The sequence below is a fragment of the Spermophilus citellus genome (assembly GCF_964194105.1).
Source record: "Spermophilus citellus genome assembly, chromosome: 3".
NCBI classification, from domain to species: domain Eukaryota; kingdom Metazoa; phylum Chordata; class Mammalia; order Rodentia; family Sciuridae; genus Spermophilus; species Spermophilus citellus.
In genome coordinates, this window is record NC_138184.1 from 91,235,695 (window position 1) to 91,249,742 (window position 14,048).

The 14,048-nt window shown below is 56.8% G+C and overlaps 1 protein-coding gene across 2 annotated transcripts in view; it reads left to right on the forward strand.

The window, feature by feature from the left end:
• Positions 1-823: 823 nt before the first annotated feature.
• The window catches only part of AACS (acetoacetyl-CoA synthetase), a 45,186-nt gene continuing 31,961 nt past the window's right edge, over positions 824-14,048 (forward strand). Inside the window, exons 1-4 of one of the 2 annotated variants that reach the window (XM_081285255.1) lie at positions 824-1,075; positions 8,648-8,751; positions 9,705-9,825; positions 11,742-11,855. In XM_081285255.1, the coding sequence (XP_081141381.1) occupies positions 943-1,075; positions 8,648-8,751; positions 9,705-9,825; positions 11,742-11,855 (472 nt within the window). In that variant the 5' untranslated portion in view covers positions 824-942. The remainder of the gene's footprint in view (positions 1,076-8,647; positions 8,752-9,704; positions 9,826-11,741; positions 11,856-14,048) is intronic. The other variant, XM_081285254.1, reaches the window with a different exon arrangement.

The following is a 14,048-nucleotide window of genomic DNA, read 5'->3' on the forward strand; positions in this document are numbered from 1 at the left end:
GGTCTTTCAGGTCAAAGGCACTCAAGTTCCCTACAGCACCCAACAGGAACAGGCCCGATCACTGGCTGTTCCTGATGCTGGAAACTTATCCCCAGATACGGAATAGCTCACTGGTGTCACCTCTTCAAGTATCAAGTAGAAGTCCACCTCCAGAGGGGCCTTTCCTGGCACCCCTATTTAAATGGACACACATCTTCTTCCAGGGATTACACCGCTCCCTGGCTTTCTCTCCATAGAACTCTTAAAAGTTTTTTTTTTTTTTAGTTGTTGTTGTTTGTCCCTTAATCAGGGATTGAATTTAGGGGTGCCGAACTACTGAGCCACATCCCCAGCCCTTTTTTGTTTATTAGGAGACAGACTCTGGCTAAATTTCTTCGGGACTCACAAAAAATTGCTGAGACTGACCACCCACTAGTGATCCTCCTGCACGGACCTCCCATGTCGCTGGAGGCGTGCACCACCGCGCCCGGCTCAGTGCCTTTTTTTGGACAGATTCTATACACTACACGCCCCGCTGCACAATGTCGGGAAGGACATTCCTGGATACACTCACTGTGTGGACTAGGGCAGCTGTCCGACCACCGCAGTGTCATGCCCTCCTGTCCCCCACCCGCTATCGGTGCACGGCACGCCGCAGGCGCTCAGTAAGCGTCTGCACAGGAGCGCACCTGCAGCGAGGGAGGGAACCACGCCGAGCCCCGGGAGCTGCTCGCACCGCCCGGCCGCAGGTGTGGGCGGGCGGCGGCCTAGCGCGCCTGCGCCCAGCACTCCTTTCCGAGGCGTGGCTCGGCGGAGGGTTACAGCGGTGGGCGTGGCCTGTCATGGGAGGGGCCAGCGGGGGCGTGGCCTCGCGGGTGTCCCGCGGGCGGCCGCAGCAGCGCCGGCTCAGTCTTGCCGCCCGCAGCGCCGTGCGACTCCGTCCCCGCCGCAGCCCTCGCAGCCATGTCCAGGCAGGCGCGTCCCGGGCGCGAGGAGATCATGGAGTGCCAGGTGATGTGGGAGCCTGACAGCAAGAGGGACACGCAGATGGACCGCTTCCGGGCGGCCGTGGGCGCCGCCTGCGGCCTGGCGCTGGGTGAGTGCGGGGCGCGGGCACCGGCCACCCCAGGGCCTTCCGGAAGAGGGTCTCTGGGGTCCCGGGACCTACCGGGCGGAGGGAGGGCCCCTCCTCCTGGGCAGGGCGTGCCCTTTTCCAAGGGCGTGGCGGTCCCGGACCCTCCTTGCGGTTGGGGTGCGCTCTTGAGGTCCAGTGTCCCGCTGCTGCGATCGGAGGAGCAACCGGACGCAGGGACCTTTCCTGGGGGTGGCGTCCTCCGGACGCGGGGCGTGCTCCTGTCCCTGGGGAGCGGCACCCCTGCTGTCACGGTGCCACGCGTCTCCTGACCAGCATCTCCTGGCACGTGGGTCGCCCTCTCCCGGGAGGGTCACTCCTCTGGCGGTGACAGCCTCCTGTTGGCTGAGGTCCCTTGCCGGGTTTTCTACTTGTTCCGTGCTCCTCTGGAGTCTCGGCTCCCAGCCTGTAGGGGCTCTTCCCTGCTGTACTGTTGGTGGGGTCCGGTGTCAACCCCCTCTGATTTCCAAGCCGCCTTTACTAGAGGCCAGCATGGATTCCCTAGCACCCAGTGGGATGTGCCATAGCAGCCTACCTTTGGGAAGAGGGTAGAATCCCTTCCTCTTATGTTTAAACTCCCAGCCCCCAAACACATCCTCCTTCCAGCCACCCTTTGGCCCTCAGAAGCCCCTGTCTGATGTGCATGGATAGAGGTCCCTCTTCTGGGTGAGGGACTTCTGCTCCTTCCTGGGCACTCATTGGCTTGGCTTGTGCAGCTGCCTGCTCCTGGTGGCCCTGGGTGTCCTCAGGGATTTTTAACTCATCCTGGCCTTCTCCCCCCACCCCCACCTCCTCAGCTGCAGGGTCTCCCTCTTGTCTGTTGGTGACATCGCTCTCCTGGTCAGCTTCACAAAAATGCAGGGGGGTCATTGGCCCTGCAGCCTGGAGCCTCCCTCCCCAGCATGGCTTTCCTGAAGCCTGGAGCCAGCCCTCTCCTGGCAGCCTCCTCCCCTCCTCTCTGAGCCGGGGCTGCTCTTCCTGCTTCCTGCTCCCTGCCTCCCTGCTCAGCACACCCTGCCTGCTTTGCCAGAATGATCCTGAAGCACAGGTCTCACTTTGTCACTCCTTGGCCCAGAAACTCTCCATGGTTCCTTGTTGACCTTGGGACTGCACACTGCTCCTGGCAGCTCCCAGGTTCCCTTAGCTTGGTGGCCCTTGCACAGGGTCCCTTTCCTTGCCCAACCCAGCTCCACCCCCCCCCCCTCACTTGGACAGGGTGTGTTTCTTACCACTTTCAGGCTTCTAGGCTGTGGGTGGACTTGACCTCAGGGGGAGCCAGCAGGTTGTGTTGGGGAGTTACTTCATTTTTCTGTGTCCCCCTTCATTTCGTCTGTTTCTTCTGCCAGCGTCATCTAATACTGATCCCCTGGTAGCTGTACAACACAGTTTCATACAGGGGCAGCCCTGGGAGTGGGCAAAACCTCCTTGCTCCTAGCAAGTGGCGAAGAGGGACCTGTAACCTGACTACCTGCATTTTTTTTTTTTAAGAGAGAGTGAGAGAGGGGAGAGAGAGAGAGAGAGAGAGAGAGAGAGAGAGAGAGAGAGAATTTTTTTTTTTAATATTTATTTTTTAGTTCTCGGCGGACACAACATCTTTGTTGGTATGTGGTGCTGAGGATCGAACCCGGGCCGCACGCACACCAGGCGATTGCGCTACCACTTGAGCCACATCCCCAGCCCCGACTACCTGCATTTTTAACTGACTGCACTTGGTAGCCATGTGACCTGGAGGAAGTAATCAGTTAGCCCAAGCTGTTTCCTCAGGGTCTGTGGCACTGGGTGCGTGTGAGGGTGCCAGGAGATGGTCAGGTCCAGGTGCAACTCTTCTCCTGGCCTGTGGGTTGCTAGGCAGACATCAGCTAGCACTGGTGGCTCCCAGTTTTTCCCTCTGTCCAGATTTGATCTGCAGATGTGGTGTTGAGCTTCCAGTGTTTAAAAGTTGGAAGGCTAAAAAAAAAAGTTGGAAGGTTGCATATGAAAAGCAAGCTTCCTAGCTCCTGAAACCCCAGGGCCTGCACCCACCTGGCGCTTCAGTGGGAGCAGCGTGGAGCTCCCTGTGGTCTGGACAGGGAAGGGTCCACGCTGTTTGGCTCTTTCCTCCTCTAGGGCACACTCCAGGTGATGTGTTCCCACCTGCTTCTCCCTTTTCACATGCTGGCTCCTGGAGGTTTGGGGCTTTGCCTTAAGGTCTAACTCAAAGGCCATCTTTCCTTTAAATATTTTCTCCTTTCCTCTGCTCTCCAGGTGCATGTGATCTGGGCTTTGGTCCTGCCCATCTGCTCCTGCATTTGTGGGCATTCTTACTGCTGCACAGCAGCCCTCCTGCTGTGGCTCCTCAGAGCTGGCACAGCCTGGAGTGTGCCACTGAGTGGCTCTGTGCAGAGCTCTGCGTCCCCAGCTGCCCCAGCCCTGGACTGTGCAGGGAGGAAGGGGCCTTCCCCACCCTGGCTACCTTTCCTTGCACCTTGGGCAGGAGATTTTCTTTTTCTTTTTTTGGTCCTGGGGACCAAACCATGGGCCTCACTATGATGGGCAAGCACTCTACCACTGTGCTCCATCCCCAGATTTTATTTTGATATAGAATCTTGCCAAGTTGCCAAGGCTGGCTTCAAACTTTTGATCCCCCTGCCTCAGCCTCCTGAGTTGTGGGAACAGGCTGGCCACTGTGCCATTGTTCCAGTGGTGGGAGATTGCTGTCCCTCGATTTCCGGAGGTGCAGGGCCTTGGTCAAGTCATCTGCTTCATTTCCACCACTGCTCCCAGCCAGCTTGCCTGAGGCTCCCTGCACAGCCACCTGGGGCTCAGGGTCCCCTGATGCAAACTTCCTCAGATGCGGCCTGCAGCTCCAGCCCAACTTGAGCATGTGATCCTTTTTTGCAAGGCCCCAGGACATTCTGCATGTGCCACTTTCTCTAATTAGGGACCAGGGTTACAGTACAAGCTTCAAAGGATATGCTGTTCTTTTGGTGCGCTGCACCCTGTGTCCTGTGTCCTGTGAGCTGGAGGACACCTCTTTGTGGCATGACCAGGATAGAGTCTGCCGACAGGAAGCTTGGTGGCCATTGTCACAGCTCGGCTGCCACGGGGAGAGAGCCTGTGGGCCTCACATGAACGTCAGGTAGCCTGTGGTTGAGTTCCTACTGTGCACCCATTTAGCAGAGTGCTGCTTAAAAGGGTGATGGCGTGTGGCGCAAGCAGTGCGCTTTCTATCCCTCACTGCCACACATCACCCAGTCCTTGGTGACTTGAAACCACACATTTCCCCACCTGTGCTCGGGACTTGAGGAGCTGCTCAGTGGGGTGATTCTGGCCTGGGGTCTCAGGAGCCACAGGCGTCCCAAGGCCTGATGCGGAGGAGCTGCGTGGCTCCCTCCACGCGGGAGCTTGGTGCTGGCTGTGGGCAGAGGCCACTTGGGTGTCCTCCTGGCATGGCCGCAGGCTTCTCCCAGACCAGGGGTAGAAGCTCAAGTGTCTCTTAAGCTGTCATTTCCACGCTGCCCCATTGGTCACACAGCTCGGCCTGCTCACGCTGGGGAGGGGACCGTTCCAGCGGTGGCAGTGCCTGGGTGGGCGTTGGTGACTGCCCACCAGGGTCACACACTCCCTTTCTCAGGAGAAGCCCATATTTAGAACTTCATTTAAAACCAGGTTTTGAGGTGTTTTAGCAACTAGTTCCAGTTCTTGTGAGCACAGTGCAGGTACCCGAGGCCACCTGGCTTCACGTTGCAACTTGGCATCGGGCCCCATGGTCCTCCAGGTTAAAGTGTCACTGTGACTAACTGGTCCCCAGATACCCAGGGGCGTTACATTTTGTTCCCTGGTGATGCTGCTGGCAGATGCGCCTTTGCTATGGGCCCAGGGCCTTCTCTGGAGGCCTGGACTTCCACTCTCTGTCTCATGTCAGGGGGGGAGCTTTTGCAGCTGGAATGCCGCTGTGCGTGAGGATCAAAAAACCAAACCCCAAATAGACCGAGGGTGGAGGAGCTGCAGGTCCTGTTCAGCCAGTGCCACTTCCCACGGGTGCCAGGGCCACCTCTCTGAGAAGCACCTGGCCTTCCTCCCTCTCGACCAAGGAGCAAGGAGCCGTCTTCCTGCTAATTAGCACTTTCCTGGGCTGTGCCTCCCGTCTGCACGGGCTGGCTGGGTGTGCCACCTTCCTGCAGGTGGTGGGGTGATGCCAGGCCACACCTCTGGGCACCCTCTCTCTGCTGAGCACAGTCCCAAGCAGTTCCTGTGTTCTGACTCAGTGACCCTAGGATAGGTACCATTATCCTCCTCTTATGGAGGAGACAACTGAGGCACAGAGAAGCAATATGTCAGGGTTACCCCATTAGAGTGGCAGGATTCAAACTCAGCTGAACTTAGGAGCCTATCCCCAGAAGGTCCTCACCACAACCCTATGACCTTTTCTATTTGCTTGTTCTGCAGCTCTGGATGACCCCGGGGGTGCTCTACCACTGAGCTGCATCCCTAACCCCCATCTTTTTTTTTTTTTTTTTTTGAGACAAGGTTTCACAAAGTCACAGAGGCTGGCCTCGAACTTGTGCTCCTTCTGCCTCAGCCTCTAGGTAGCTGGGATTCAGGCGTGCACCACTGCGCCTCTACTGAGAGCCTTTGATTGATTGATTGATTCATTCATTCATTCGCTGTCCTGAGGCTCAACCTGGGGCCCTGAGCGTGCTGGAGTGCTCTGCTGCTCAGCTGCACCCCCACACTCACAAGAACCTTTCAGAGGAGCCTCTGTAGCTGCCCTGTGCTGAGGCTCCCAGGTGGAGAGGCTTGCCCCGGCCACCCTCTAGGAGCAGCAGAGCCAGATTTGACCCTGGCCATCCAGCCTGACCCTGGAGCCCAGGTGACCACTGCACCCATGTGGGAGGAGCCAGGGGTCTACCCAGTATTTTCAAGGTGACCCATGAGGGAAACTGAGTCCCCGGAGGCAAAGTGGCCTGCCTGGGTTCCCGGGCAAGGTGGCTGGAGTCAGGCCAGCCACAGCCTTCCTGAGGCCCTGTCTGGGCTGTCCTGACTGGACGCTCCTGGTTGGGGCCCTGTCTGGGCATCTTTGCTGTGAACCAGATCCCTGCTTTCTGGGCGTGGAGCCCTAAGGCCCTTGGGGTCTGCCTCTGACAGTGATCCTTCGGCCTCTGAGCTCCCTGCCTCCCTCAGGGCGATTGGCGTCCCCCTGCCCCTGCCCACACCAGCTGTCTCCACTTGGGCTCTTGGCACTGCTGTAGCCCATAAGGCCCAAGTGTCCAGACTGTGTCCTGTGGCCATGCCAGCCCTGGCCCTGTCCCCCTGAGTCCAGCATGCCTGAGGAGTTACCGGACCCCACAGTCAGAAGGGACACTGCCCAAGTTCAGTGTCACAAGGCCTCTTCCTCTGCCCCTCAGGCCTGGGGACTGTGAGGAGGGGTAGTGTTGGTGTGTGGACCGCCGTGATGATTGAGCGTAGCTGGTGTAGTGTGCTCTGGTCGGTCATCTTCCTGCTGTCCCAGTGTCCCACCAGTGGGCTGTGCCTGGGACTTCCCCTGGGCCTCCAGCGCACAGTGGTCCCCTCTGCCTCAGGATTGCTGGTTCGTTTTGGTTAGTCACCCGGACCCTGTGCATGTGGAGGGTGAAGCCCTCAGCCAGCTGGGGGCAGTTTACAGAGAAGTGAGGCCTCCCGTAGGGATGAGATCCAGCTCTGTTTCCAGTTTCATCTAGATGGCACTGAGCTATGTCCCCAAACTTTTTAAGCAAACAAACAAAACCAAATATATGTATTTTTTTGAAATCTTGAGACAGGACCCCACTTAGTTGCTGAGGCTGACTTTGAACTTGGCGATCCTCCTGTCTCAGCCTTCTGAGCTGCTGGGATTACAGGGGTGCGCCACAGTGCCTGGAGGGACAGTGGTCTTTTAACTTTACCGCCGCTTCTCGGCGGCCCCTGGGGTTCTCCTTCCTGCACCCAGATGTGCGCCTCTGTCCCTCCCAGGTTGGCCTTGATTTCTGAGGCATTGGGTTCAGCTATGTGTCGATGACTGTCCGTCTCAGGTAGTTTGGATTTCTTCTGCAAACTTGTGTTGCTCTTGTCCTGTTAAAGGCTACAGCTTTGCTGGGCATGGTGGCACATGCCTGTGATCCCAGAGGCTCAGGAGGCTGAGGCAGGATGATGATGAGTACAAAGCCAACCTCAGTAAAGGCGAGGTGTTAAGCAACTCAGCAAGACCCTGTCTCTAAATAAAATACAAAAAAGGGCTGGGGACATGGCACAGGGGTGAGTGCCCCTGATTCAATCCCCAGTACTTCCCCCTCAAAAGAAAAAGACAGCTACAGCCATGTATAATTGGTCCTTGAAGCCCGGAGACAACCCAGACATCCTAGAGGAGTGTGGTTGACTGAGTCCTGGTTCCCCAAGTGGAACACCAGGCAGCCCTTACACCCAGGGAGGAGGCAGCTCCCTCCACACCGAAGTGGAGAGGTCTGTGATGTCTTCAGTGAGACAAGCCAGTTACAGGACAGAGGGTAAAGCAGGCTGCATTTGTGATACAAAATTGCGCACACACACTCCTTTCTCCCATAATCTCTGAGAGAAGAGAGAGGAAATGTTACTGTTGATCTCAGGTGAACCCAGTGGTGAGGGAGCCCATAGTCCTCTCTGGATTTGCAAATGCAGGTGAAGGTAGCATCCTGTTGGAAGCTCACCAAGGGCCACACGTGGCGGTGCATGAGGTGGCTTACGCCTGTAATCTCAGTGACTCAGGAGGCCAGGGCAAGAGGATCCCAGGTTGGAGGCCAGCCTGAGCAACTTAATGAGACCCTGTCTCAAAAACAAACACACAAACAAAGAAAAAAACATAAAAAGGGCTATGTCTGTGGCTCAGTGGCAGACTGCCCTGGGCTCAGTCCCCAGTGCCAAAAAAAAAAAAAAAAAAAAAAAAAAAAGAAAAAGAAAAATTGGAAGGGCCCAAAGGCAGAAGAGATGTCCCCATGGGAGCCTGGTGTGACCAGTGGGCTTGCAGGAGTGGAAGAGTTGGGGAGGGGCATGGCACTCACTCTCTGCCAAGACAGGGAGAATCCCTGTAACTGTCGATCTCTGGACAAGGAGAGGTAGATGGTTGTGGGATGCAAGAGGGAGGCTTGTTATATTTTTGTAATTCTAAATCATATGAATGTCTTACTTATTAAAAAATCACAATAAATAATAGCCTCTCCCTGGGACCCTGTCCTGGCAGGAAGTCCAGCAATAAGCTAGTGATTCTGGCCCGCGGTGGTCCAGGTCTGTTGGGCACAGGCTTGCCCAGCCCTGCACTAAGCTCCTTATACATGTGCTCATTTAAATCCCCTGGGGGGCTGTTGGTCCTGCCTCTGTGTAGGTGGGGAGCATCTGGCATCTGGCTCTAGGGTGACGCTTCCTCTGGGGACAGGTGGCAGAGAGCTTGCTCCCGTTGGTGGGGCTCCTCCTTGGGCCACCCCCTTCCTTGGCCATGACACTCCTGCTGGCCTGCTGAGCCTCCCACCACACGTCCCTGAGCCCTGAGCCATCTCCTTTTGTTCTTAGAGAGTTATGACGACCTGTACCACTGGTCTGTGGAGTCGTACTCGGACTTCTGGGCAGAGTTCTGGGAATTCAGTGGCATCGTCTTCTCGCGCATGTACGACGAGGTAAATGGAGATCCTGCCTCGCGCTCTTCATGGTGAGGTGCCCGTTTGGGGGAATGCTGGGTCGTGTCTCCTTTGAAATCCTCACATTGGCGGGGAAAATCCAGACCTGGAGAGCAGGTTTAGTCTAGGCCCCTGCCCCCAAAGCCTGCTGTCTGTGAGTGCTCTGCGTGGTGCACCCCCGGCCCTTTTGGGAGCTTGAACCCTGCTAAGGAGTAAACCCAGGGTGCTCCGCCACCCAGTCACCTCCCCAGCCCATTTTCATGTTTTATTCAGAGACAGGGTCATGCTAAGTTGCTTAGGGCCTTGCTGAGTTGCTGAGGCTGGCCTTGAACTTGCCATCCTCCTGCCTCAGTCTCCCCAGCTGCTGTGATTGTGGGCGTGTGCCACCTTGTCTGGCTCTATTCAAAATGTTTTGACTGTAAAATACACATAAAATTTACCCTTATAGCAATTTTATAGAGTATGGTTCAACAGTAGTAAGCACATGCATATTGATGTAGTGATTTAAACTGGCCTGGATTTTATAAAGAACTTTTCAACTCCTTAGTGAGACTGTAAGCAACTTAGTAAGACCTTGTCTCAAAGATAAAAAGGCTGGGGATGTGGCTCAGTGGTTGCGCCCCAGGGTTCAATCCGTGATACAGTAAAACAAAATAACTAGGGCTGGGGATACAGCTTCATTGGTAGAGTGCTTGCCTTGCATGCAGAAGGCTTTGGGTTCAATTCCCAGCACCACCCAAAAATAAATAAATAAAATAAATAAAGTAGTAGACTAGAGTACCAAAGTAAATTAAAAAAAAAAAAAAATGAAAACTGGATAAGGCTTTGGGCAGTGAGTGAGTCAGCTTCCCCTGGCAATAGCTTTCACCTGTTCACGGTGCACTCCTGCTGAGTGCACGCCGCGTGTCTGTGTGTGTGCTTGTGTGTGCATCTTGGCTTTCTGTCCTCTGCAGGTCGTGGACACGTCCAAAGGGATTGCGGACGTCCCTGAGTGGTTCAAAGGCAGTCGTCTCAACTACGCAGAGAACCTCCTGAGGCACAAGGAGAACGACAAAGTAGCCCTTTACGTGGCCAGTGAGTGCCCAGGGGTTCTGGGTGGCGCACAAGTGCACGCCTGTGGCGCTGAGCGTTCGGAGGGGCCTGAAGCATGCAGGAGCCACAGGCTGGGATCGTCACCCGACAGGCTGATGCCTCCCCCAGAGGACGAAGACCGTGACCTTGGTTTTCCCTGGGAGGGGAGCGCCAGGAGCAGTGGAGACGCCACTGAGTGGCCTGAGCCACCGGAGCAGCCGCAGTCTCTTCCCTCGGCTTCTCCTTCTACCATCAGGTGGAAAGTGGGTCCCAGTTGGTGCTAAGAAGTCTCTGGAAGCCGCGGTGCAAATGGAACATGGGGGCAGGCTCCCCGCTCATAGTGAGGGTGCCGCTGGGTGGTTTTTGGCTCAGCTGGAGTGTGTGCAGTCACCTGGCGTCCCCCATGTGGTCAGGCGTTCCTCTTGGCCCAGCTCTTCCCTGTGAGTTAGGCTGCCTCTCAAGAGGCCACATGCTATGTCACGACGCCGTGGGAAGGGGCCTCAGGAGCTGGGGCGAACCTTCTGTTGTCAGGACGGGCTCTGTTGTTTGGGACGTGCCAAGGTCTGCTGCTGAGAGCTCTTGGGGTGCAGGGCGCTTGGCCCCTGGCTTCCACATGGGCCCCGGCTGCTTTGGTCCCTGTCTCTGCTGAGTGCCCTCACAGGTGCCAGTGTCCCTGCCTCTGTGGCCACCCCAGTCTTTACCCAGGGTTTCCATGTTCAGTCAGGCAGGGTGAAGGGGTGGACGCCTGGATTTGAGAGGTCGAGGCCCGGCCACCCTCATTAGCCATGTGGCCTTGGGTGAGTGGCGGAAGCACTGAGTCTTCCTGCAGGTGTGATGTGGCAAGGACGATAGCACCACTGCAGGGTCGCAGGGCTGAGCGGGTGTTCTGCATCTGTGTGTGGTCGTCGGGCACCTGTGTGGTCATACCATGCTGGGCATGGGGAAATGCGGAGAGCCTTCAGTCAAGGTTGTGTGTTGGAGATCCTGTGCAGCTTTAGGACCGGGGCACTCTTGGCCACTGAGTCACATCACAGCTCTTTTTATTTATGTATTTTTTTAAACTGACCTGGAACTCCATCCTCAAAGACTCCAGATGCTGGGCCCAGATCATGTTATTTTTATTTATTTTTGATTTTTTTGTAGTTGTAGATGGACAAAATGTCTTTACTTAATTTGTTTATTTATATGGTGCTGAGATCAAACCCAGTGCCTCACACATGCTAGGCAAGCACTCTGCCACTGAGCCCCAGGTCTAGCCCTATTTTGTATTTATTTAGAGACAGGGTCTCACTGAGTTGCTTAGGGCCTTGCTTTTGCTGAGGCTGGCTTTGAACTTGTGATCCTCTTGCCTCGGCCTCCCCAGCTGCTGGGATTACAGGCGTACGCCACTGCTGGGTGTCTCTTTTGACCAAAGCTCTGAGGTCACTCTGGTGTCCACAACACCTGGTTGGTTGCTCAAGCCAGGCCTGGTCCACAAGGGAGGGGCTGCACAGAGCTTACCAGGGTAGCAGCCTTGGCATGGGCATGGATGCCACTGCCCCCTCCCGTCCGTCCCTACTGGTCTATTTGATACAAATTAGAGTCTCATTGTTTTGACCCTTATTCTTAGGGAACTAGTGAGGTCGGTTGTTTAATTTTCTTATTTATGCACAAAGTCAAGTTTTCTACCCTGAGCTCACATCATTTTTATTTATTTATTTGTTTTTCGAGTGGCAGGTGATTGATCCCGGGGCGTTGACCACGGAGCCACATCCCCAGCCCTTTTGTATTTTATGTAGTGACAGGTGTCACTGTGTTGCTGAGGCTGGGCCTGAACCTGCGGGCCTCCTGCCTCAGCTTCCCCAGTGCACCACCATGCCTGGTGTAGGGGACCTTTCTTTTAGGTCGGTGTGTGTACACATATCTTTTTCTTCTCCCAGGGGAAGGCAAAGAGGAAATTGTGAAGGTGACTTTTGAAGAGCTGAGACAACAGGTGGCTTTGTTTGCCACGGCCATGAGGAAGATGGGCGTGAGGCAAGGAGATCGGGTGGTCGGTGAGTGTCTTGGGGTTGGAGTGGCCTGGGGAGGCCAGGGCAGCATGGACGGCATGGAGGGCCGAGGAGCTCCACGTGGGTGGAGTGGGTTGGGGTCCCTGTCCCCGAAGGGCTGTACTGTCGTGAGGCAAGAAGTAGATGTGGGCAGAGTGTGGAGAGGGAGCCGCTGGTGAAGGGGGATCCTGTCCTCGGGCTCCTGCCTTGTCCTGAGCCTCCAACAATCCAGGGCTCTCCAGGGGGTGCAGCGGTATGAGTGTGCACTGGGCAGGAGCTGGAGGGTCGTCTGGCAGCAGCAGGAGCTGTGGGGTGCAGGGTGGGCCAGGTCCAGGCGGATCCTGAAAGGCTGGTCCCCCTTCAGTGCCTCCCCAGGGCTTCCCGACGCAGCCCCTCTGACTGCCCTTCCCTTGACCTGGGGAATGAGGGAAGGTGTGTAGAGTCTAGAGACTGCGGGGCAGGCAGGAGCTGCCCAGTACTGGGGAGAGGCCCTGCAGGGGCTGACCTGGAAGGGGGTGGCTGGAGTGCCAGATGGTGATCGAGGCCTGAGGCCTGGCTCTGCTCTCTCCCTGAGCTGGGCCTTTCCTGTCCCCTTGGTGGCAAGGCACAAGTTCCTGCTAGGAGCAATTGAAGTGATTCTTAGTTTTCCTTTCACCTCGACTCCTGGAAAAAATGAAAGGCCTGGGTGTGGAGCTGCCCTGGGCCCAGTAGGCGTGTGCACGGGGACACAGGCAGGGATGAAGGTGATGGAATGCGTCTTCCTGTGGACCCGGGGCTTGGGGCTCCTGACCTCCCTCCTCTCCTCCTCAGGTGGTGGATGAGGGCCAGGGTCCAGGGCAGCGGCTGGAGGTCCTGCTGGGCAGGGCTGTTTGGCTAGGGTGTGCCCCTCTGAGGGAGCTTCCTGCGAACAGGCGCGTTCAGCTTGTGTTTGCTAAGAGGACGAAGGTGGCCTCATCCTGTGTGAACCAGGGACAAGGCTGGCTGGGGCCTGTGTCCCCTCAGGTGACTGGGCAAGGAGCTCATGCTCAGCTGCCGTTGGTGACTAGCAGGGACACGCTCACTCGCCCCATCTTGCTCTGGACGGCCGGCTGTTCTCCTGCGGATCCACAGGGTCCACCCCACGCATCCAGGTGCTCAAATGTGACCTTGATGGAGGCTGACCCTGGCCCTCCTTTGACAAGTCCGTTGCCACCCCTCCCAGCATAGGCTCCATTGTTCTTGCAGTCCCTGGCCCCCGGGTTCCTGGGATATGGGCTGTGGCCTGCAACACTGTGGGACAGGCTTTCTCTTCTGCTCCCTTGGTGTCTCTGCAGAGGGCCTGGCACACCTCTAGGTGGCCACTGCTGGTGCCACAGGGTGCCGCTGGGTGCATAGGATCTCGCTGTCCTCCCCCCCGTAAGTCACACTTTTTTAACATTCAGCAGGACAGCGCAGAAGGTTCTTGTGGGCTCCATTTTTTCTTTGCCTCCATTTTTATTTTATTTTATATATATTTTTGCCACAAGATGGAACCCGGTGTCTCCCTTGAGCTGGGCAAGTGCTCTGCCTCTGGACTCCGCCCCAGCCCCGGTTTTCATTTTTCAAATCTCCATTTGAAGCACATTCCTGAGAGCAGTGAGCAGGGTCTGGGGGAGGCTGAGTGCCTGGTGGGGCTTTCCTGAGGAGGCGCTGGCTGCAGGGCCCAGGGCTCTTCAAGGCCAGGCCAGCCTAGGCCACCGTCCCTCTTGTGGACTGCAGCTTGGAAACCCATTTCCCCCAAGCACAGTCACCAGCCTGGGACCTCTGTGTTCTAGAAGGGCCATCAGGAAAAGGTTCAGAGGGGGTGAGTGGGCAGGGGCTCTGAGGGCCACCGTGGAGTCCTGGCCCAGTTCGGCTTGCCGGGGCTTGCGGAGGGGCCCGTGCTGGGCTGGAGGGCTTGGAGGAGGACGGGCTGCTTGCTTGTCAGTCACTAGAGAGTCACTGGAGCTCGCAGACTGCCCTGGGCTGGGAGTCCTGCTGCCCTCGGGGAGTGGCCACCCCCGTTCTTCCCTGTGGTGGGCTCAGAGACCTCTGGGGCCTATGTCTGGGCCAAGCAAGCCATGCCTGGCCTGGCCAGTGGGTGCTCCTGGCCTCATAGGGGAGATGCCCGAGTGCAGAGGACAGAAGTGTAAGCTGTGTGGCCAAGCAGGTGGGGATCGGGCAGAGGGACGGGCTGCCCAG